This window comes from Vulpes lagopus, chromosome 21 (assembly GCF_018345385.1).
Source record: "Vulpes lagopus strain Blue_001 chromosome 21, ASM1834538v1, whole genome shotgun sequence".
NCBI lineage: Eukaryota > Metazoa > Chordata > Mammalia > Carnivora > Canidae > Vulpes > Vulpes lagopus.
This window is the reverse complement of record NC_054844.1, coordinates 2,194,810-2,220,675: the sequence shown is the minus strand read 5'-3', so window position 1 is coordinate 2,220,675 and position 25,866 is coordinate 2,194,810. Positions and strand designations below refer to the sequence as shown.

The window sequence follows — 25,866 nt, the reverse complement described above, 5'->3', positions numbered from 1 at the left end:
TACTACTGGAGGAATTTTAGTGGAGTAATTGGTATGATTTTTCTGTTTGAAAGAACACTTTGGCCACTGTACAGACTGCAGGTTTGAGAATAGAGACAGGGAGACCCATTATTAGGGGATTATCAAAAGTATTCTTGGTCAGAGATATTTATAACCTGGCCTAAGAAGTGATAGAGAAAAGGGAAAGAAATGGAAAGAATTTGAGAGGTATATCTCTAATATCTAATAGCATTTGCTAATGGATTGGATATAGGGATTTGGGATAAGGGAGGAGTATCTTTAGCAATAATGTTGTATAATACTGTCCACTAAGGCAAATAACTCTGTATTAGTAGCAAATTGATTGCTATGTCAGCAAGTTGGAGAATATAACTTGGAAAGATAAAGCTTTAAATTGTTAAGTAGCAAAACTTAAGGCAAATAAACAGTGGTTTGGTTTAATTCAGTGTCCAACTGACAGGCTTATAACTATTAGAAAACAAGTAGGGAATTCACAGTTTGCCAGAAAGTGTGCCTTTGGGACAAATAACCTGCCTGGAACTAAATAAAAAGCCTTAGAGACTCTTATAATAAATGTCAAGTTTGATGGGATGACTATGAATGCTATGTCTTCTATGCTATAGTGATTTTCTTTAGAGCTAGAGCTCTTTATTCTAAGATAAATGTTTTTAAAGTGTAGCAGCCCTTAGGTGAAAGGTATGATATATAACATAATGATAGGTAAAGATGACTTTATTTTTGGGAATTTAAACATTCTCTGCCAAGAATTTGAACTCAGTGGGAGGTCAGAGTTGTGAGATCTGGATCTGGTTTTTGCTACATATTTCTGTGGCTAGCTCTCCACCTCTGAGGCTCAGGTCCTCCATTTAAGACAGGCATCTAATAGAAGAAAGTGTTCAGAGACAGTAGTTCAGGGTTGAATGGAATGTACAAAAACTAAAGTTAATATAATAGCAACCCTCTCTATTTCAAGATCACTAAGTTTTGTTTTCCTTTTGAGGAGTTGGGAATTAAAGAGTTTAATAATGTTATTACTTTCTTATTTTGGGAGGTTATAGCAATTCTAAAGACATTTGTCAAGTACAGCTCTTTGAGAATTGTTTTTTTAAAAATTGCTTGTGGAAAGATGGTCCACAATTTGTCAAGGGGTATTGGCAAGCAGTAGCTCATATTCTATGAGGCATGTAACTCAGATATCTATATACTGTTATTGATGAGTTATGTTGAATTGTTAAAATTAAAGATCATTTTTGGTGATTTCTATCTGTGTAAAGGTCTGACTTGAGAGATAAATAGGCTATACTATCTACAATAATTATGTATATATAATTAACTCCTTTACTACATTAAAAAATGTGACTTTTTGAAGTTGTCATTTAATGATCAGTCTTTTATTTTTTTTTCAGATTGTCATTGGGTATGTATGAGAAATGAGACCACTAGTCATGTTTTTAAAATTAATTTTAGGAGGTTATAGGACACTATATTAAAATGCAGAAAGGAGGGCAGCCTGGGGGGGCTCAGTGGTTTAGTGCCACCTTCAGCCTGGGGTGTGATCCTGGAGACCTGGGATCGAGTCCCACATCAGGCTCCCTGCATGGAGCCCACTTCTCCCTCTGCCTGTGTCTCTGCCTCTCTGTGTCTCTCATGAATAAATAAAATCTTAAAAAAAAAAATAAAATGCAGAAAGGAATGCCTAATTTCCTGTTATGTTCCAGATTCTTGGAAATTTTTAAAAAGTGCTTATACCTCATGATTTTGGTAATAAAAACACCACATTCAGTGTTTGGGATTTTCATTACTTGTTATTCTTTAGAACTATTAAATTTATCTTGGAATAGATACATAAAGTACAAAGTACTGATCTTAGAGGAAAAGTTTTCAGTCTTTCACTGTTGAGTATGATGTTTGTGTTTTTTTTCATGTATGACTTCCAAGATGATTTCCTTCCTTTCCTATTTACGGTTTTATTTTTTTTATCATGAGAGGATGTTGAATTTCTGACACTAGTTATGATGCACATGCTTTTTTTCCCCTTAATTTTGTTGATGTAGTATATTACATCGATCAGTTTTCTGTGTTGAACTATTCTTGCATTCCAGGAATAAATTAAATTGTCATGTGTATAATCTTAATATACTGCTGAATTTTTGGTAGTATTTTGTTGTGGATTTTTGTGTCAGTGTTCACAAGGGAGATTGGTCTGTAGTATTTTTGTAATATTTTTCTCTGGCTTCTAATTCCATCAGTTTTGCTTAATATATTTTGATGGTTTGTTATTAGGTGCCTAAATGTTTACTTGTATCTTCTTTTCTGAAACTTTCATTAGTATATAATGCCCTTTTTTTTTTTCCTCTTAAAATCTTTTTTGATGTAAAGTCTGTTCTAATATCAGTACAGCTATTCTGTGCTCTTTTGGTTACTATTTACATGGAATATCTTTTTCCATCCTTTCACTTTCAGCCTGTTTTATTTTCTATATGCCCTATAGCTTTTTTGTCCCTTCTTGCATTCCTGCTTGTATTTCTTGATTAAAAAAACATACAGTGTTTTGCAGTGCATTAAGTTTCTTAATGTTCTTTTTCGTATATTTTATAGTGTGTGTGTGTGTGTGTGTGTGTGTGTGGTTTTCATGCTGTTGCCTTTAACATTCTCAAGTTATAGTACTGTAATTTGAATTTGTAGCGGGTTAACTTCAAGAATGTGTAAAATCTCTTACAGCTCTGTTTCCATTTATTTTTATTGTCACAAAATTACATCTTTATGTGTTGTTTGCCCCCAAACATAAAGCAAATAATTTTTTTAAATGCCTAAGTCTCCTAAATTAAGTAGAAAATAAGATTGGTGTTACAAAGTTAGAGTAGTACTAGCTGTTATACTAATAGTTGTTTTTTCCTTTAAATGTATTTAAGGAATACTAATTTCCTTTCAATGTATTAGTCTCTTGGGGCACCTGGGCAGCTCAGTCTATTGCATGTCTGGCTCCTGATTTTGGCCAGATTGTTGATCCTAGAGGTCCTGGGATCGAGCCCTGCATTGGGCTGTGTGTTTAATGGGGAGTCTGTTTGGGGAATCCCTCCCTCACCTCTGTCCCTCCACATATGTGTGTGTGTGTGTGTGTGTTTTCTCTCTCAAATCAATCTTAAAAAAAATAAATGTGTTAGTCTTTTAAATCACAAAGAAAATGAGAGTTATGAAACACTTGTTATAGCAATAATAGCTTTTCAAATTATTTATTTATAATTGTTTATTTCTCTGTATGGTTTCAGGGTATTGTCTAGTTCCTTTTTATTTCACCTTGTAGACGTCCCTTGAGTATTTTTTGCAGGGCAGGTCTAGTCACAAACTACTTCAGCTTTTGTCTGTCTGTGAATGTTGATATCTCCCTTGCTTTTGAAGTATAGTTTCACTGGACGTAGGGTTCTTGGTTGACAATTTTTGGGAGGAGGTAATTAAGAGGACATAACCAGTGGTTGACCTGTAAACTGAACCCTGGGCATTTGGAAGTTTCTCATGCTCTCTCCTGTCTTTACATTGTTTGTGGTTTCTGAAATATCTTTTTCTTTTTTTTTTTTTTTTTTTTGGTTTCTGAAATATCTTTGAGGGTCTCTTCATTTTACTACTTTTTTTTTCTTCTGGTGTTTTGGTTTGCATAAGATCTTCTCTATACCCAAGTTTGCTAATTTTTTCTTCTTCAGTGCTGTTGAGTCCACATAATGACTGTTAAATTTGTTGTACTTTTTAATGCCAAAATTTCTGTTGAATTTTTTTCTACTTTGTCTCTCTTTATTGATATTTTCTATATGATTTTGTTAAGTTTTTTTTTACTTAAGTAATTTCTACACCCAGTGTCAGGCTCAGACTCATGACCCTAAGATCAAGAGTCACATGCTCTTCCAGCTGAGCCAGCCAGCCAGATAGGTGCCCCTAATGTGACATTGTTATTGTGCTTTCCTTCACTTCTTTAACCTTAGTTTCCTTTAGTTGTGTGAACATGTTTATATGGTTACATTATAAAGTCTTTATTTGATAAGTCTCTCTCACAGGAGACTTTTTTTCCCCACAGTGCAAATTTTTTTTTTCTTCCTTGTGATGAGAACTTTGAAGATTTATTCTTTTAGCAACTTTTGAATATACAATACACTTTTATTAACTATAGTCATCATCTGTACATTACATCCCCGGGACTTATTTTATGAGTGGAAGTCTGTACCTTTTGACCACCTTTATTACCCGTTTTTCCCCCCTTTCTTCCTAGTGTATGGATATACTTTCCTGTTTCTTTGCATGCCCCCTAACTTTTTATTGGGTACTGGACCTCTTAAATAATGTGGCAAATCTAGGTACTGGCCTCCCTCTTCCAATGTTTGTTATTTGGTTGTTACCTGGAGTAGTGACTGATTGTTTTAATTGAGTCTTTTTCCCCATTAGTGTTCAGTTTTGTTTTTTTTTTAAAGATTTTATTCAGGGATCCCTGGGTGGCGCAGCGGTTTGGCGCCTGCCTTTGGCCCGGGGCGCGATCCTGGAGACCCGGGATCGAATCCCACGTCGGGCTCCCGGTGCATGGAGCCTGCTTCTCCCTCTGCCTATGTCTCTGCTTCTCTCTCTCTCACTGTGTGCCTATCATAAATAAATAAAATTAAAAAAAAAAAAAGATTTTATTCATTTATTTAACAGAGAGAGAGAGCTCTGCCAGAGAGCACAAGCAGGGGGAACAGCAGAAAGAAAGGGAGAAGCAGGCACCCTGCTGAGCATGGAGCCCAGATGGGAATGTGGATGTGGTGCTCCCTCCTGGGACCCTGGGCATCCTGATGTGAGCTGAAGGCAGCTGCTTAACTGACTGAACTACCCAGGTGCCCCTAGTGTTTAGCTTCTGTTACTATTTCTCAGGGAGGTGTCATTTTGGATATGTCCACAGTTACCCAGGGATGATACTAGTTTGGGTTGGGCTCTCTTTTCTGTTTTCCCTGACCACACTTGGCTGTTAAACTTCATTAATTGCCAGATGATTGCTCTGATGATTTTAAGAATGCCTTGGACTCTTAATTTTTCTGCGGACTAATCCCATCAAATTCTAGCTCCTTTGAAGGAACTGTTTGGTTTCTGAGTTTAGTGTTTAATTTTTGTTACATACTAGACTCCTCTCAGTTATCTTATTTTCTGGTACTCTTCTGCAAACTAACCTGCCTAGAGTTTAGCCTGTATCTTTTTTATTTTACTTTTTATTTTTAGAAGTGGGGAGGGGTAGAGGGGGAGGAGAGAATCTTAGGCAGGCTCCATGCCCAGTGTGGACCCTGAGGCAGGGCTCAATCTTCCCATGCTGAGATCATGACCTGAGCAGAAATCAGTAGTCTAATACTTAACCAGTGGAGCCACCTAGATGTCCCTAGTTTAGTCTGTATTTTGATTCTGCTCCCAATACTTCCACTGTTCTTCAGAATGCCTTTAGGCTTCTTCACCCAGTGTTGCAAATAAAGTTAAGCCTTTTGGGAAGAATTAGGCCTTCCTGCCCACTCCCTTCCAGCTTCTCACCCCCAGGCAAAATATCTGAACCAGGGCTCTAGAGATATGGGGACAATGAAAAGTTCCTAAGTGATAGCCCCACACTCTTAAGGGATGAGTGCTTGGTGGGCCACTGGGCTTTGGTCTTGGGTCCTCTCAGCTTGTTTCTCCTGGTGTAGAACCTCTACCTCCTGAGCTGTGTCAAGAATGATCAGTGCCCTGCTGTTCTCACCATTCAGTGGTCAATGGCAATTGCCTCAATTCCACAAGTAGGGCTTGTAGGAGGAAGAGAGCCCCTACTGGTAAACTGTGTTTATCTGGGATTAGCCTTGGCAGTAGGTACCCCCAGACAGAATAAGAAATACTGATGTCCTCCTGTTCCTCCACGGAGGAAACCTCTCCATCTGGGTGCTGGAGGCCAGAGGGCCCTGTGTTTTTGGCTGCAAGAGCCTGGAGTAGTTTCTCTGCCCCTCTGAGTTGGGAGGGGGAAGAGAGAGACATCTTGGTTCAGATACCAAAGATTTTTTACTTTTCTTACTGAATTTTTGTCGGTAATTTTGAATGTTTCTTTCTTTCTTTTTTTTTTTTTAATTTATTTATGATAGTCACAGAGAGAGAGAGAGAGAGAGAGAGAGAGAGAGAGAGAGAGGCGGAGACACAGGCAGAGGGATAAGCAGGCTCCATGCACCGGGAGCCCAACGTGGGACTCGATCCCGGGTCTCCAGGATCGCGCCCTGGGCCAAAGGCAGGCGCTAAACCTCTGCGCCACCCAGGGATCCCCTCAGTTCCCCTCCTATCCCTTACAGTCCCTTTCACTATTTCTTATATTCCATGTATGAGTGAAGCCATATGATGATTGTCCTTCTCCAATTTGATTTATTTCACTCAGCATAATACTCTCCAGTTCCATCCATGTCGAAGCAAATGATGGGTATTCATCTCTTCTGATGGCTGAGTAATATTCCATTGTATTTATATACCACATCTTCTTTATCCATTAATCTGTTGAAGGACATTGAGGCTCTTTCCACAGTTTGGCTATTGTGGACATTGCTGCTATTATAAACATTGGGGTGCAGGTGTTCTGGCTTTTCACTACGTCTGTGTCTTTGGGGTAAATACCCAGTAGCGCAATTGCTGGGTTGTAGGGCAGGTCTATTTTTAACTTCTTGAGGAACCTCCACAGTTTTCCAGAGTGGCTGCACCAGTTTCCCATCAACAGTGCAAGAGGGATCCATTTTCTCCATATCCTCTCCAACCTTGTTGTTTCCTGTCTTGTTAATTTTCGCTCTTCTCACTGGTGTGAGGTGGTATGTCATTGTGGTTTTGATTTGTATTTCCTTGATGGCAGTGATGAGCATTTTCTCATGTGCTTGTTGGGCATGTGTATGTCGTCTTTGGTGAAATTTCTGTTTATGTCTTCTGCCCATTTCATGATTGGATTTTTTGTTTCTTGGGTGTTGAGTTTGATAAGTTCTGTATAGATCTTGGATACTTGCCCTTTATTTTATATGTCATTTGCAAATATCTTCTCCCATTCTGTAGGGTGGTCTTTTAGTTTTGTTGATTGTTTCTTTTGCTGTGCAGAAACTTTTTATCTTTTTTTTTTTTTTTTTAAGATTTTATTTATTTATTTAGGAGAGACACAGACAGGGAGCGGCAGAGACATAGGCAGAAGGAGAAGCAGGCTCCATGCAGGGAGCCCGATGTGGGACTCGATCCTGGGACTCCAGGATCACACCCTGAGCCGAAGGCAGACTCCCTACTGCTGAGCCACCCAGGCATCCCAGATCTTCCAACCATTTTGAATTTATCTTTGTGTATGATGTAAGAGAATGGTTCATTTCATTTTCTGCATGTGGCTGTCCAATTTTCCCAGCATCATTTATTGAAGAGACTGTCCTTTTTCCAGTGGATAGTTTTTCCTGCTTTGTGGAATATTAGTTGACCATAGAGTTGAGGGCCCATATCTGGGTTCTCTATTCTGTTTCATTGATCATGTGTCTGTTTTAATGCCAGTACCATACTGTCTTGATTACAGCTTTGTAATACAGTTTGAAATCCAGCAATGTGATGCCTCCGGCATTGGTTTTCTTTTCCAGTGCTCCTCTGGCTATTCAGGGTCTTTTCTGATTCCTTACAAATCTTAAGATGATTTGTTCCAACTCTGTGAAGAAAGCCCATGGTATTTTGATAGGGATTGCAGTGAACGTGTAAATTGCCCTGGGAAGCATAGATATTTTCACAATGTTTATTCTTCCAATACATGAGCACTGAGTGTTTTTCCGTCTCATTACGACTTCCTTGATTTCTTTCAGAAGTGTTGTGTAGTTTTTAGGGTATAGATTCTTTGCCTCTTTGGTTAGGTTTATTCCTAGGTATTTTATGGTTTTGGGTGCAATTGTAAATGGGTTGAATTCCTTAATTTCTCTTGCTTTAGTCTCATTGTTAGTGTATAGAAATGCCACTGATTTCTGTGCATTGATTTTGTATCCTACCACATTGCTGAATTGCGGTATGAGTTCTGGCAATCTTGGGGTGAAGTCATTTGGGTTTTCTATTTACAGTATCATGTCATCTGCAAAGAGGGAGAGTTTGACTTTTTCTTTGCCAGTTTGAATGCTTTTTATTTCTTTGTGTCGTCTGATTGCTGAGGCCAGGACTTCTAGTACTATGTTCAATAACAATAGTGAGAGTGGACATCCCTGTCTTGTTCCTGATCTTAGAGGAAAGGCCCTCAGGTGTTTCCCCCTTGAGAATGATATTTGCTGCGGGCTTTTCATAAATGGCTTTTAAGATATTGCGGAATGTTCCCTCTATCCCTACACTTTGCAGAGTTTTAATCAGGAATGGATGCTGTATTTTTTCAAATGCTTTCTCAGCACCTATTGAGAGGATCATATGGTTCTTATTTTTCTCCTGTTGATGTGATCTATCACGTTGATTGTTTTATGAGTGTTGAACCACCCTTGCAATCCCGGGGGGATACATCCCACTTGGTCATGTACTGTTGGATCTTTTAATGTACTTAATCTTCTTAATGTACTGTTGGATCCTGTTGGCTAGTATCTTGTTGAGAATTTTTGCATCCATGTTCATCAGTGATAATGGTCTGCTGTTCTCCTTTTTGGTGGGGTCTTTGTGTGGTTTTGAGATCAAGGTAATGCTGGCCTCATAAAATGAGTTTGGAAGTATTTCCTCCCTTTCTGTCCTTCAAAACAGCTTTAGTAGAATAGGTATTATTTCTTCTTTAAACGTTTGTAGAATTCCCCTGGGAAGCCATCTGGCCCTGGTCTTCAAATCTTTTTTTTTTTTTTTTTTTTTATTTATATTTATTTATGATAGTCAGAGAGAGAGAGAGAGAGAGAGGCAGAGACACAGGCAGAGGGAGAAGCAGGCTCCATGCACCGGGAGCCCGATATGGGATTCGATCCCGGGTCTCCAGGATCGCGCCCTGGGCCAAAGGCAGGCGCCAAACCGCTGCGCTACCCAGGGATCCCTGGCCCTGGTCTTAAAGTGTATCTGGGGATCTTGATGCTTCACTGCCCCTCCTGCAATTCTGCCCGATTTCCCTGCTAAGCACTTTTCTGTCAGTGAAAACTCAGGCTTGGATTTTTAAAGTTCCCACTTGTCCAGTGCTGGGCTTTCGTGCCCTGAGGCTTTTGTCCAGGTAGTTGTGGTTCCCCTCCCCCACTTTATTTCTTTTTTATTTTTATTTATTTTATTTTTATTTTTTTCACCTTCCTACCTTGTTAGAAGGGAAAATTTTTCTCTCCTTAGCATTCCAGCTGTTCTCTACCTCTCAGGTTGAATTTTTAGGTGTTCAGGATGTTTTGAAAGGTATCTAGGTAAGTTTGTGGGACTAGATCAGTTGAGGACCCCTACTCCTCTGCCATCTTGCCCATTTCTAGTTGCAGTATTTTTAAGTACTGTTGAATTGTGAGTTCTTTATATAGTTTAGATAATAGCTTATTGTTGGATATGTGATTTACAAATATTTTCTCTCAGTCAACAACTTGTCTTTTCAACTTCTTAGAGTGCTTCAGAGAGGAGTTAATTTTGATGAAGTCCAATTTATCACTTTTTTTCTTTTATGGATCTTACTTTTGGTGTCAGGTCTCAATAATCTGCATAGCTGTAGAATATGAAGATTTTATCCTGAGTTTTTTAGAAAAGTTTTACACTTTTGCATTTTACTTTTAAGTCCATGATCCATTTTAAGTTAACTTTTGTATAACCTGTGAGGCTAAGATTGAAGTTCTTCTTTCTTTGGCTGTCACCATTTGTTAAAAAGGCTACTTTACACTAAATGGCTTTAAAAATAAGAGTTGGGTATACATTTTGGATCTCTGTTTTTCATCAATCTGTGTGTCTTTTCTTCTGCCATTACCACACTGTCTTTACTGCTGTAGCTATATAATAGGTCTTCATATTAGTTAGAGGGATTTTCCCCACTTTATTATTTTTCAAGATTGTTTTTAGTAGGACCTGTGCCTTCCATATAGATTTTAGAGTAAGCTTGCCATTATCTTGTTTTCTTTTTCTTTTTTTTTTTTTTCCATTATCTTGTTTTCATGCTAAGACTTATCTTAGATTCTTAGTATCAATGCTTTTGGTATCAAAGCATTGCATCCAGTAGCAATATTTTTTGTCATTAGATAGAATGCAAATAAACTAAAATGTATAGCACATTACAATTCTTGAGTGTTTTAGAACTGGAGTGTTTTGTTAAATCTTTAGGAACCTCAGAACTGACATAAATCCTTTTTCCTTCAATAATTTTATTGTTCAAAACATTTTGTTAGGCCTTCTTGCATTGCTTATAAAGTAGTGAATAGAATTAAGTTCTTTTAATTGAAGATTTTACAGTGCCTTATTTTGTTCATTCTTTTATTTTACTTACAAATTTGGTAAACATTATTGTTCGGAATGTATATTAATCTCAGGCCTTTCCTGGAAATTTATTTTTTATTTTTTTATTTTAAGATGAATCCTTTACAAATTCTTTGGGAAAACTTACTTCATGTTACTTTCTTTTTTTTCTGAGTTGTGGATTACAAAAATAATTCTAACAGAACGTCCCATTAACATTCTCACAAATGAGCAACACTCCACATACAGCTCCGGCTTATGAGAAGTTTGATGTGGTCATATTTCAAGGCTGCTTTGCAGAAAGCTTTATTTTACTTGCAACAATTTGAGAATAAAGATTCTGATTCTGTAGTTTACTTGTGATGTAAGCCAAATGACTTTAGGGTTCAAATTTTTATCTTTTTTTCCCCTAGTCTTAATCTTTTGGGTAGTAGAAAGAACATGAACATCATGAGGGCCAGAAAGACCTGGGTGTAAATCTCAACCGTTCCTCTTTATTTTTATTAAAATAAATTAATAAATTAATTTCGGGAGCCACAGTTTTCCACATCTGTAAAATGGATGATAAAATACCATTTTATAACAACACCTCACCTCAGGGGCTGGCTATATATTAGGATTATGAGAGATACCATGTGATGTGTAAATTCTCTGGTACAGAATTTAACTTTGTTGAATCATTGATCCACAGTAAATACTAGCTTCCTTTCCCTGAGATAAAATGAAATGGTTGTTGTCAGACAGTTTTGTGAGCTGTACATAAATAAAGATGTTATTAGAATTGCTTTTTCTTTTAGATTTGGGCATTAATAGCATAGTTTATAATCTCATATTATTAATATGCATGCTCAGGCCCTTATGTGATAGGCACATGCTAAGGTTTGGTGATCCTTAAAGGTTTGTGTCTGTTCTTGCTCCAGAAACTTTGAAAGCCATTAGAGAAATCCTGCAGTAAACTCACTTGATTATATGAAAGAGTTGGCTATTTTTTAGTCTAATTCAAATTTTAGGGCTAATTCTTAGTGCCTATGTATATGAAAACCAAATACATATTTTCACCTTCTTTTGATGCTATGCAGGCCCTCCCACTTTGCCCTACTCTCCTTTCCCCCAGTAAGAACTCTGAATCTCATGGGATTTTTTTTTTTAAATTTTTATTTATTTATGATAGTCACACAGAGAGAGAGAGAGAGGTAGAGACACAGGCAGAGGGAGAAGCAGGCTCCATGCACCGGGAGCCCGACGTGGGATTCGATCCCGGGTCTCCAGGATCGCGCCCTGGGCCAAAGGCAGGCGCCAAACCGCTGCGCCACCCAGGGATCCCAATCTCATGGGATTTTATGAGCATAATGCATACCCTGGCTTCTTCCTGTTTTAGTGTTTCTAATTGGATTGGCTGTTATAATGACCTTATTAGTATATGTAACTACATGTCTAAATTAAGCTTTTGTACTGCAAGTTTAGAGGACCAAGGACATGAAATAATTGAACTCCCAAGAAACTTATGTCAGTCTAATTTAGAAAGATAGTGATGGTCTCTGAAAGTGTTTTTACCACTCAAGAATATTTAAATGTCATCTGTCAAATTTTCATTAACCGTTTATGTGCATAGCACTTTCTGGGAACTGAAGGTATATAAAGGAGTATGCTCTGGTCCTGAGTTTCTTGCCCTGCAAGTTAGTTAGGTTTCAAAACATCTCAGATGTTGAAATGTCAGACATTTGAGGAACTTAAAATGCAAAACATTACTAATAATATGTGCTATGAAAGAGACTTTGTCCTATTTATTTCATATAAAGTATGGTGAATTTCGGTTTCCTCGCCTGAAATGTAGATATACAAATATACCTGGTGAGGTCATTGTGATGTTTAAGAGATTGGATATGTAAGACCCAGCTTTATGCATAAAATCCACGTATTCTTTCTGCAGTTTGGTCTGTTTTTAATTGAAAAAGTGATTGTAAAATGGTCTGTTTGAAAATAGTCCTGACATACTGTAAAATGACATATTGTAAAAAAAAAAAAAAATATGCAGGCAGAAAAAAATGAAAAGTTTCCCCAGTTGAGACCTTTGATTCTTCCCTGTGTACTTCTGTACCACGAGCACAGTTTTGAATATTTTCCAGTAATTATTCTGTGTACATATACAATTATACTTTTATAAATTCTGGGGATGTTGTACATGTTATATCCTGCCTTTTTCATTTAAAAATTTATTTTGAGAAAAAATTTATTTTGACAGCCTTTTTAAAGATTTTATTTATTTATTCATGAGAGACCCAGAGAGAGGCAGAGACATAGGCAGAGGGAGAAGCAGACTTCCCATGGGGAGCCCGAAGTGAGACTCAATCCCAGGACCCCGAGATCATGTCCTGAGCTAAAGGCAGATGTTCAACTACTGGGCTACCCAGGAGTCCCAGATTTTGACAGTCTTTATTATTAGTACATGTGGATATTTTATACATTGTTTTATTGTTCTTAATGATTGTTAGGTATTCTCTTGTTTGAGTGTATAATAACATAACCTTTATCTTCCCCCAGCACTCATTTAATGTGTTTATTTAAAATATGTTAATTCACAGCTTTCCTCTCCTTAGGGTCAACTCACCCTCCAGAAAGTCCATCCTCCCAAGAAGAAGGGACAGAAAGAAAGACCTCTTTGTAAGAAAGTCTTGGGTATCCCATGAACCAGACAGCAGAAAACCGATTGGGGTGCAGCAGGACTCCAGAGCCAGATATAAGGCTCAGAAAAGGGCACCAACTGGATGGTACAAGGAGAAGTGATAATGACAGCCATCAAAGAAATTTGGAGTCTGTTTTAGAGGCATCTGTTCTTTCTTCCCATCATAAAAAAGTAAGTTAAAGGGGAAGTATGGTAAGTAAAAAAACATATATGGGAATGTGATTGCAGGAGGATATTTAGGAATGCTGGAGAGAGGATGGGGTTTTGAAAAGGAATCTTGAGCACATTTGTAAGATTTTGTTCAGGATAATTTGAAGTCTCTTAATTTAAGTTAGCTAGGTATTATTTGATTTTATAGTTAATCCTTTTCTGCTGATAGTCAAATCATACTTAATCTGCTTTATCTTACTTGAGAAGAGAAATGGGTTTTTGTAGTTCAGCCATGTTTTAGTTATGACAATATCTTGTATATTTTTGGAGAAATTCTAACTCTGTGCTGGAACTACTTTTCCAAATATGGTTTATCTCCAGTGCATACCTTGAAAGTCATTAGAATTCTTGGAACAGGAGGCAGATACTAATCTTTCCTTTTACTCCCCAGGGAAAAGAGCAGCTTTTAAATTATTTAAGCAACTATACCTAGAGAGCAAAGGTATAAGTATCTGTGAACAGCATCAGAAAGTCATTGTTTTATGTATTTTGTTATGTGCTTTGTATCCTTGGAATTATGTAGCATGTGTCCACTGTTGTGGCTCTAGTACAGTGTTTCTCAAACTGTAGGTTGTGTCCATTAGTGGTTTGTGAAATTGATTTTGGTACAAGCAGTGTTTAAAAAATTAAACAGCAAGAGAACAAAGAGGGACATGTATGTAGTAATATACAATTAAACCATATTATTTGATGAAATTCTTTAGTTTTATATAGGTAATATATAGATATGAATAATGTATGCATTTCTTAATGTGGGTTGTAGTTAAAACATTTTTAAAGCCTCTACTCCATACTGCATATTTACCATCTTAAGAGATAATGTTTATCATGTGGGTAATAGTGTTGTCGGTTTGAACTACAGAGGGTTGTCTTGTCCTTTCAGGTCTCTTACAAGAATTTCATCAAAGCATTATAGCAATATAGGTACAATATAGGAAATTTAAGATATTTTTTCTATTCTTAATGATACTTTATAAGCCATCTTTATCTTCTTGGCTAGATGGTGTTATAGTGAATGATTTACATGTACGCACGTGTGTATGCCCACATGTACACAGGACAGATCAGTAAAAGTAAAAGCACTTATTTGCCTACAGTAAATATAATTTGGTCTTTAAACCAGCATTATTACAGTTTACAAGAAGTTTCACAGATATCTGGGGCAAGAACTTGGATCCACACTTAAGACCTTGCTTTCTTGCTGCCATTTTACAGTAATGTGTACTAGCAGCTAACTATGACTCATCTATGCTGAGCAAGCTGTTTCCCTCATTTGCTACTAAGGCCTAAGTGGTGACTGCGGTGGTGTTTTGTTTTGTTTTTTTCTTAATTACCGTAAGCACGATGTGAATTATTGATAACTATATGCTCATTAGATCTCTAGAACTTTTACAGCTTGCATGACTGAAACTCTATAGCCATTGAATAGCACCTCTCATTTTCTCTGCCCCTGCTAGCCCTTGTCAGCCACCATTGTGCTGCTTTTATGAGCCTGATTGCTTTAGATATCTCATATAAGTGGAATTCTGCAGTATCTCTCCTTCTATTACTGGCTTATTTCACCTAGCATAATATCCTCAAGTTTTGTACATGTAGTATATGACAATACTTCTTTTCTAAGGCTAAGTACTATTCCTTTGTGGGTATATACTGCATTATCTTTATCCATTCATCCACTGATGGACATTTAGGTTGTTTGTACTTCTTGGCCGTTGTGAATAATGCCACCAATACTGTTTTCAGTTTTTTTTTTTTTTTGTGTGTGTGTGTGTGTATACCCAGAAGTCGGATTACTGGGTCATTTGGCAGTTCTATTTTTAGTTAGTTTTTTTTTTGGGGGGGGGACCTCCATACTGTTTTCCATAGGAGTTGCATTATTTTATATTCCTGTCAGCAGTGCACAAGGGTTCTCATTTCTCCACATCTTTACCAATACTTACTATTTTCTTTTTTGGTAATGGGTGTTCTAACAGATGTGATGTGCAGGAGCTTTTCAGGTGACGTAGTTCCACTTGTCTAATTGTGCTTTTGGTGTCATATCCAAGAAGTCATTACCAAAACCAATGTTTTCGGGCTCCCTGGGTGGCTTAGTGGTTTAGTGCCTATCTTTGGGCCAGGGTGTGATCCTGGAGTCCTGGGATCGAGTCCCACATCGGGCTCCCTGCATGGAGTCTGCTTCTCCCTCTGCCTGTGTCTCTGCCCGCCACCCCCCCCCCCCCCCGTGCCTCTCATGAATAAATAAAAAAAATATTAAAAAAAAAAAGATAAAAAGTTTCTGCACAGCAAAAGAAACAGTCAACAAAACTGTTCCTGTCTATTGCCCTGAATTCTAATTTCCTGTTTGTTGTCTTGAATTTTAATAATGAGCAAAAACAAACAAAAAACCAAATTTAGTAGTGTAAATATCCAGAGATTTCCTAAGATATAAACTGGTGTGTACAGTTGAACTGACTATTTTTATGATATGTTGAACCTGTGTTCTAGATGAGAAAACTGAGACAGTGAAAGCTTAAGTGACCATTCCAGTGGTTTGGGGCAATTTTGACTCCCAGGAAATACTTTGCAGTGTCTGGACACATTTTTGCTTGTCAAAACTAGGGGAATTGCACTACTAGCATCTTGGGGGTAGAGACCAAGGATGCTGCTAAACATCCTATAATACACAGACAGCCCCCACAACAAAGAAGTACCTAGCTGAGTATGTAAGTACCAGGGTTGAGAAAGCTAATACATGTTCTGATTACCTCATTGGCACATTGTCACAATAGCAGATCTAAAAATATTATGCTTTTGATTAATGGAAGTATTGTAGGAATGTATTTTTTCAGATCCCAGGTCTTTCATTTTGCAGTTCTCCCAAGAGATTTCATCAAATCATCATCCATGTAAATGATCCATCTTAAGTTGTGATTTTTAATGTGCACAGCTTACAGGGTGGAACACAGTGACCCTGTTTGGGTACGCTGGGCTAGGTGCTAGGAATATGGTGATGGGTAAGAGCCACAATTTGTTGGCTGCATTACAGAAGTGGAGGAGACACAGACAACAAACCCCCGAAACACATAAATAAGATAATTTCAAAGTGATAATTGTTATGAAGAGAAAAGTATGTTAACATAGGGAGTTGAGAGAATTTTGAAAAATAAATTATTTCTTACTAAGATTTTAGTTTTAGAGCAGTTTTTAAATTCACAGAAAAATTGAGAGAAGAAATAGAGACTTCCTGCCCTCACATGCATAGCCTCCCCCACTATCAACATCCTCCACCAGAATGCTATCTTTGTTATATTTGATGAGCCTATAATTGACACCCAAAGTTCATAGTTTATATTACAATTTACTCTTGATGTTTTGTATACTATGAATTTGGACATATATCCATTATGGTCTTATACAGAGTAGTTTCAGTGCCCAAAAAATCCTCTCTGCTCCGTTTCTTTCCATCCCTATCCCCCCATCCCCGAGTTCCTTAGCTGTACTTAAGGAAAGTATGTTTGAGTTGAGGCCTGAATGATAAGGAACACCAGCAAGAAGAGTATTTCCAGGTAGAGGAAACAAGCTACCATAGGGAGCCAGAGGTGGAATAAGCTTTTCCCCCTCTGCTACTCTGTATTCTCTTATATCCTGTCCTTCCCTTTTCTTCCCCCTGAGGACTGAAAGAAGGCCAGTGCAATTAGAGCATGAGGAATAAGAAGGAAAAGTGAAATGAGAGGAGGTCAGTAGGCCAGGGAGGGACCTTGATCATATAGGTGTATAGAAGGACTTTAGGTCTTATTTTAATAAAATCTGCTAGAAAGTGGACTGTCTTTGGAGTGTCTAAACAGGAGGGAGGGAGGGATTGGTGATTTTTTTATACCATCACTCTGGATGTGGAGAAGGTACTGTAAGAAGACAGAATGGAAGGACAGGAGCCTGTAGAATATTCTAGGTGAGAGAAATGTTTGCATGAAATAGGGTGGCAGTAGCAGCAGAAGTGGAGGGATTCCCAGTATATTTTGGAGGACCAAAATATATATATATATATTAGGACCTCCTGATGGATTCAATGTAGAGATTGAGGAAAAGAGGGTAATCAAAGATCATTATTGGATATTTTAACTGTGCAAAAACTGAGATGGGTAAGATGAGGGGGCAGGCTTTAAAAAGGTGGAATCAAGCATTTCATATTTTAGAATATGAGATTTGAGGTTCTCTTTAGTCATCTTAGAAGAGATAATTGAATAGGTAGTAACTGTATCACTTTATGCTTTTTAATGTACCACTTTCCTTAACTATATTCAAAACTGACAAGTGTGCTTATTGAAGCTGAAGACTTCTGTTAAACAAGCTAGAGAAATTTCAGACTAGCCAATTAGACTGAGATTTAAAATGGCAGCGAAGTTGTATTTATAATATGAGTTATGAGACTAAAATGTTTTTAGAATTCAGAATTTGTCCATCCTGTCCCTTTTGTGTCAGATTCACAGTGGTTATCTGTTTCTCATTATGCTATGTATTTTTATTTATTATTTTCACTTGATAGAGTGATATCTTCTAAATATGTTTGTGCTCCTTGTTTCAATAACAAATTATCAAGCAAATGTGCTTTTTTTCATCCTTATGAATGAACTCATTAGATTGCCTTCAAAACCTCTATTTGAATTTCCTTTAATCTTAGAGTTAACCCAGAAGCCAACAACCTGAACAAAAGAACCATTTCTTTGTTCCCATCTGCTTTAACAGGTTTTCTGTGAGGAATCATGGAATGAGAGCATTAGATTGTCAAATGTTAGAGTTGAAAAGACTCTCTGAAGCCATTTTGGTTTTAACTTCCTCAATTTACTAATGAGTAAATTGTGTGTTTTTGTTCCTAATGAAAATTTGTCCCTTCAGTATTGTTTCTCTTTGGAGTGGAAGTTCTTTGCTGCAAATGAGAAGGTGGTTTATGAAGAGACCAGTGCATCTGTATGAGAGGTGGTTTCAACATACTGGGTCATTTAAGCAGTGAAAACTTCTACTGCTCTAGTTTTCCCTTGCCCTTCCTCTTCATTAATTGCAACTTTTGTTCTGTATTTAATCTGTATACAGTACTGCCCCTTGCTGCTAATTTCAGAGATGTTAGTATAGAAGAATACTATACTATAATAATAATATAGAATAGGAGCTAGAAAAGGAAGATAGAGTTATAAAAAAATTTAATTTTGAGACTGAAATTAAAGACAAATCATTAATATCTTCAAGGGACTTAATGAATTCCATACACCAATTTTTTTTTTTTTAAAGATTTTTTTTTTCAAGATTTTATTTATTTATTCATGAGAGACAGAGAGAGAGAGAGAGAGAGGCAAACACAGGCAGACGGAGAAGCAGTCTTCATGCAGGGAGCCTGATGTGGGACTTGATCCTGGATCTCCAGAATCACACCCTGGGCAGTACTAAACTGCTGAGCCATCCGGGCTACCCTTGGTTTGTTTTTGGAGGAAGGATTTCTTTCTTGAAATTTCCAGTTTTGAAGTGGAAATATGTTAGCTGTTAGCAAATAGAGTATATCTGTCTGAATAATTCCAATAGTGCCTTAAATTTGTATGAGCCTTCTCCAGACATTATCTCATTTGCTTCTCAAAATTGCACTCAAATAGGAAGACCAGATATGATCTCTTTTTATTTTTTATTTTTTTAAAGATTTGTTTGTTTGTTTGTTTGTTTACTTATTTGTTTATTTATTTATTTATTTATTTATGATAGACATAGAGGCAGAGACACAGGCAGAGGGAGAAGCAGGCTCCATGCAGGGAGCCCGACGTGGGACTCGATCCCGGGACTCCAGGATCACACCCTGGGCCAAAGGCAGGCCCCAAACCGCTGAGCCACCCAGGGATGGATCCCCTGATCTCTTTTTAAAAGTGGATGAAAGTAAGATTTAGAAAGTTTAGAGTAATATGCCCAAGGTCACATGGCCAAATGAGAACATGTGCCAGGTCTTCTGACTGTATTTTCTGCTGAACAAAACTGCCTTTATGAAAATTGGCAGCAGACTGACTTCATGTTTCTCAGTTCTAAACTCTGCCTCTGGCAGCCCCGGTGGTGCAGCGGTTTAGCGCCGCCTGCAGCCCAGGGCGTGATCCTGGAGATCCTGGATCAAGTCCCACGTCGGGCTCTCTGCTTCTCCCTCTGCCTGTGTCTCTGCCTCTCATTCTCTCTCTGTGTCTCTATGAATAAATAAATAAAATCTTAAAAAAAAAACAAACAAAAAACTCTGCCTCTTGAGTATTTATGTTAAGCCCAGAGGTTAGATTCAATCATTGGTACTTGCTTTTTGACGGAATTGTTACACACACCTCATTTTTCTTTTAGGCCAGGGTAACTTTGCTTCTTGGATGCATTCTAATTTTTCAGTGAGTTTTTTGTTATTTTGAAAGTAAATAACCTAACATTATCATCATGGTGTGTTCTTTCACATTTCTAATGATTTTGTATAATTTTCTTTGAGTACTTGTTCCTTCATTTTATTTTTACTTATTTTTAAAATGATTTTTTTAAAAAAAATTTGTTTGAGAGAGAGGGAGAGAAAGAAGCAAAGTATTTGCTGAGCGGGGAACTGGATGTTTGGCTCTATCCCAGGACTCTGAGATCATGACCCGAGCTGAAGGCAGATGCTTAACCAACTGAGCTACCCAGGCCCCCATTCCCTTGTTATAAAATGTAGAACTTCGGGGCAGCCCGGGTGGCTCAGCGCTGCCTTCAGCCCAGGGCCTGATCCTGGAGACTCGGGATCAAGTCTCATGTCAGGCTCCCTGTGTGGAGCCTGCTTGCTTCTCCCTCTGCCTGTGTCTCTGCCTCTCTCTCTCTCTCTCTCTCTCTCTCTCTCTCTCTGTCTGTCTCTCATGAATAAATAAAATCTTTAAAAAACAAAAAACAAAAAAAATAAAATGTAGAGCTTAAGTAGATTGTGTAGGCTTTAAAAAAATGTGTTAATTACCTTAGATTCTCTAGCTATGTTAAATGTAAGTTGTGCATAAGGATAAAAATGTAATAGGAAAAGCACCAGGGGTGTCTTTTTTTTAAAAATAAAAATCAAGTGAAATTCTGAATTTGTAAAAACAAAGTTCTGTAAGCAGTTGTATCCATTACAGAGTGATACATCTTTTTGTGTAGGTGTTTATCAGAAGATTCCTTTAAATCAGTGAATCTATTTTGGAATACTCATCTGATGGATCACCTATGCCCTTTAAGGAAAATAAACACAAATGCCAGGATTTAATCCTAACCTACTAAGTCAGAATCTTTGGGTCTTGGATGAATGTATTTTTAAAAATCTTCACAAGTAACTAAGAAACTCACTACTGTTTAAAAATCAGTGCTTAAAGTTATAGTTGTTTTTTTTTTTTTTTTTAAGATTTTATTTATTCATGAGAGACACAGAGAGAGGCAAGAGACGCAGGCAGAGGGAGAAGCAGGCTCCATGGCAGGGAGCCCGATGCAGGACTTGATCCCAGGACTCCATAATCACTCCTTGGGCCAAAGGCCAAAGGCAGGCGCTAAATCGCTGAGCCACCCAGGGATCCCCCCGCCTTTTTTTTTTTCCTTAAAAGATGTACTTCTTTATTTTTAGAGAGAAAGAGCACGAGAGGGAGAGGCAGTGGAATAAAAGAGAGAATCTCAAGCAGACTCCCTGCCTAGCATGGAGCTGGATGTGGGGCTTGATACCATGACCCTGAGATCGTGACCTGACCTGAAATCAAGAGCCAGATGCTTAACTAACTGTGCTACCCAGGCGCGCCCCTATAGTTCTTTTATTTAAAATAATGTATTAAAATCTTCTCAGGAGCATGGTTCACAAAAAGACCAATCTCTGTATGCTCTGAGGAATATTTGGGAAATTGAATTAGATTTTTTGCTGTTTGTTAAAGGAAAATGTCACAGTTACTCACAGTTCACCATTTAAAAAATATTGAGATAATCATATATAAAATTCACCCATTTATAGTGTACAATTCAAGTTTTAGTATATTCACAGAATTATGCAACCATCAGAACAGTTTAATTTAGAATATTTTTATTATCTCTGAGTAAATCTTTTATCCATTAGCTAGCTATCATTCCTATCTCCACACCCTAACTCTAGGCCGCTGATTTCTATTTCATCTTTCCCACTCATATATTTAATCATGTCTTTTATATTTTATATTTCATCACAGTACACACCGTAACTTGTAATTATGTATTTGTTTGATGAGATGTTTAGTAATTTTTTTTGCTTGCAGACTGTGTTCCATGGTGGAACAAATCTTTCGTTTTATCACCACATCCTCAGACTCAAGCCCAGTCTTTTTGATTCATGGTAGGCATATAACACATAGTTGTTGAATGAATTTATCAGTAGCCAATATAGTGTTCTAGGTCTAAACTGTTTCAAGTAGTTTCCATAAAGAGATGTACAGAAAGAGAATATTGGAGTATGCTGTTTTGAGTTCAGGGAAAATTAGTTAACATACTTTTTTAAATCCATGATAGAATAAGTGTATTTTTATTATTTACCAGAAGAATGATAGCTCATATTTATTGAGCCTGTACAACGTGTGGGGCAACTTTCTAAGCTCTTTTACACATATTTTCTCATTCATTCCTAGAGTAGCCTTATAGAGTAGGTATTAGTAAAATCTGTTTTACAGATGAAGAAACAGAGGTTCCATTGAATTTATGTGAGTGATACACTGGGACTCTTATTAGAGGACTTAATATACTACTTCTCTTCATGGGGCTGGATTTTCCTTTCACTGGTTTATTGTCAAAAGTGTGATTTGGCAGTTTGAGTGGTTATTTGTCTTTAATACATTTTAAAGGACACTTTTCATAGATAGTCAAAATTGTGGAAAAGGAGACCCTGCTTGTGGTACTGACCCATTGTAATTGTGGAATTGACTCTTAGGGAGCTTCAAATGAAATATCTGTACAGTTGCATTCATTTCCCTATGTGTGAGAGTCCTTTATTTGAGGCAGTGGAGAGGTTAATTTACTTTATTCCTTAAGAAACTAGGGATCCCTGGGTGGCTCAGCGGTTTGGCCTGCCTTAGGCCCAGGGTATGATCCTGGAGTCCCAGGATCAAGTCCCACATCGGGCTTCCTGTGTGGAGCCTACTTCTCCCTCTGCCTGTGTCTCTTGCCCCCCCGCCCCCTCTCTCAGTGTCTCTCATGAAAAAATAAAATCTTAAAAAAAAATATTTTTTTTTAAAAAACAGAGGACTAGAAATCAAATACAGTTGACCCTTGAACAATACAGATTTAAACTGCATGAGTCTACTCATACATGGATTTTTTTGAAATATGCAGTACCACCAGTACTATAAATATAGATTCTCTTATTTATGATTTAAAAAATTTATTTATTCATGAGAGACACAGAGAGAGAGAGAGAGAGAGGCAGAGACACAGTCAGAGAGAGAAGCAGACTCCATGCAGGAAGCCCGATGTGGGACTTGATCCTGGGACTCCAGGACCACGCCCTGGGCCAAAGGCAAGCACTAAACCGCTGAGCCATCAATGGATCCCCTATTTATGAGTTTTTAGTAGCATTTTCTTTAGCTTACTTCATTGTAAGAATACAGTATATAACATACAAAATATGTGTTAATCAACTGTTTATGTTATTATGTTATTGGTAAGGCTTTTGGTCCATAGTAGACAATTAGGTAAGTTTTTGAAGAATCAGAAGTTTTATGTGGATTTTTGACTACTTGGGGAGGCAGTGCCCCACCCCTTGGTTGTTTAAGGGTTAACCGTACTTTAAAATCTCTGGAATAGGAATCTATTTTTCATAAGCTCCCTCACATGAATCTGGGGGCACACTTAAGTTTTGGGAACTAGTGATTATAGCCTTCTCCTTTTCATAAGATGTGTATGTATAGGTTCTAGACTGATGAAACTTTTGGCAGTTAAACCTAGGCCCAGAGTAACTGAGTATGTCCTTATCCGTAAATGGAATACCTGATAGTGTGTACTTTGTCTCATAGTGTGGTAGTGAGAACTGTGTGTGGTACATGGAAAGTACTTACAAATGTTGGATATGGCATATCATTTGTGTCAATAAGAAAAGATTTGCTTAAATTTCATCTTGGATGCCTGGGTGGCTCAATGCTTGAGCGTCTGCCTTTGTCTCTGCCTGTGTCTCTCAGGAGTAAATAAATAAAATCTTAAAAAAAAAATCATCTTAGGCAGATTCTTTTTCTATGCCTGTTTAAGGACCAGGCATAATCTATTAGATATTGTTATTATACTTTGCAATCATCTTTAAAAAAAAAAAAGATTGTTACTGTTTTTGCTAATCCGAACATAATTCTTATCCCCAGTACTTAAAATAGTTTGGAATATTGTATTTGCTTAATAAATAAGCAATGAATGATTGAACCTAAGTTTTGGCCCTGGTCCACTACCAGCGAGTTGTGTGATTTTGGCCAATTTTCGTTATTTCTTTGGGCCTCATTTTCTTAATATTGAAATGAGTTGTTAGAACCAGGTGATATCTAAGGTTTCTCAACCTCCACATTTCTGTGGTCCCCGTACTATAGTTGTAAACTCTTGTTTGTTAGAGGATAAAAGATAAATGAAGGTCATAATTAGTTTTTCATGGATTGGTCTAATTAGGTGTCTTTGCTTATTAAATTATTATGTAATAGCTACTTTTATCACTTAAACCAAGTTTGTTTTTATTTAGTGAAGCTACTGTGCTTCAGTAATCTCTAAGGAAGCAGTTTTTATTTTTTTTATTTTTTATTTTTTTTAATAATTTTTTTACTTATTTATGATAGTCACACACACATAGAGAGAGAGAGAGAGAGAGAGAGAGAGAGAGAGGCGGAGACACAGGCAGAGGGAGAAGCAGGCTCCATGCACCGGGAGCCCGACATGGGATTCGATCCGGGTCTCCAGGATCGCGCCCTGGGCCAAAGGCAGGCGCTAAACCGCTGCGCCACCCAGGGATCCCAGGAAGCAGTTTTTAAAAAGAAAAGGAAAAACAAAAGCAAAGGTTTGGGTTCAAAGAGACCTAGATTTAAATCTCTGATCTTTTCTATATTTTTATTTCCCAACGTTTTTAAGAAAAAAGCAACAAAAACATTATTGAAGTGTATAATGCTTACAGAAAAGTGCATGTATGGTAACCTGTGTAACCAATACCCCTAGAGGTCCCCTTAATGCCTTCCCTCCTCCATAGTGAAGCCCGTCCTTTTCCCAGAGGTAACCATTGTCCTGATTTCTAATGGTATAGATTAGTTTTGCCTAATTTTGTACTTCATGTCATTGGAACCATTAAATACTCTTGTATCTGGCTTCTTTCACTAGCATCATGTTTGTGAAATTCATCTATACCTTGTGTAGCTGTAGTTTTGTTCATTTTTACTCTCCTTTAGTTTTCTTTGTGTGACTATAATATGTTCTCTTAATGATAGCTAGTGGGTTGTTTGAAGTTCTGGGCTCTTCTAAATAGTATTTCTATAACTATTTTAGTACTTGTCTTCTGGTGAATGTATAGTCGCATTTCTGTTAGCTCTATACCTAGGAGGGGAATTGCTGGATCAGGAATGACCCCTTTCCCCCTTTAAACATTAAAAACATTTAACAGACCCTCATATGGTCATATTTTTAATATTAGTTTGAAACAAAGTGCATGAAGGAAATTGACCAGGAATGTACTTCATTTATATAAGATTATGTCATTAGGCTGGGAATCAAGGTACCACTGGGAGCTATGTAACTTCCCTTAGATTGCATTTCTTTATTTACCATGCTTGATCTGGTTTTCCACATCATAAAATGAGAATAGAAATACTCATCTCAGAAGGTTGCTGAGGATTTGATTATTTAATTTATAAAGGCACTTAGTAAGTGTCCAGCATGTAGTTAGTGCACAATAAATAAGAATTCTGTTACCCTGTCCTTCCTTTGTAATAGTAGTCCGGTAATTACAATAAATCCTAGTAGTCACATCCTGAACTTATTCTTCCATCTCAGCCATCCTTGACTTCAACAGTCTTTTCACAAAGGTGATTTTTAAATCTCTCATCTTAGTAGTGACCTCTTTATTGGACCTTAAACTGTTTTATTTATTTTTATTTATTTTTTCCTTAAACTGTTTTAAATTGAACTAATTTAGCCTGCTCCCTCCCCCATCAGCTTTTCCTTTTGATGTCCTGATTTCTATCAAATAGTCTCAGCTTTCTTCCAAGTATCCAAACTTGGTTCCTAGAATGTCAGAGTGGAGGGAATACCAAATTTAGTTTAGTAAAGATGCATGCATTTATTCTTTCTGCAGATATTTTTTAGGTTTTTGTTTTGTTTTTTAGAATTTTATTTATTTATTTTTAAAGAAAGAGAGAGAACAAGTAGGGGAAGGGACTGGGACAAGCAGACTCCACACTCAGTGAGGAGCCCAACGAGGGACTCAGTCTCAGGACCCTAAGATCATGACCTGAGCCAAAATCAAGAGTCGGATGCTTAACCAACTGAGCCACCCAGGCACCCCAGCGTTGTGTTTTGTGTTTTGTTTTATTTAAGGATGTATTGGCATTCTGGGAATACAAAAATAAAACATAGTTTCTGCTCTTAAACAGCTGACAGTCCAGTTG

The 25,866-nt window shown here is 37.4% G+C and overlaps 1 protein-coding gene across 7 annotated transcripts in view; it reads left to right on the top strand.

The window, feature by feature from the left end:
* ADIPOR2 (adiponectin receptor 2) overlaps positions 1-25,866 on the top strand; it is a 138,045-nt gene that overhangs the window by 85,292 nt on the left and 26,887 nt on the right. For 5 of the 7 annotated variants that reach the window (XM_041736630.1, XM_041736632.1, XM_041736627.1 and 2 more), the window contains one exon: positions 12,972-13,228. In XM_041736630.1, coding sequence (XP_041592564.1) covers positions 13,058-13,228 — 171 coding nt within the window. In that variant the 5' untranslated portion in view covers positions 12,972-13,057. Of the gene's footprint in view, positions 1-12,956; positions 13,233-25,866 lie in introns of those variants that run through there. The other 2 variants (XM_041736631.1, XM_041736633.1) reach the window with 2 other exon arrangements.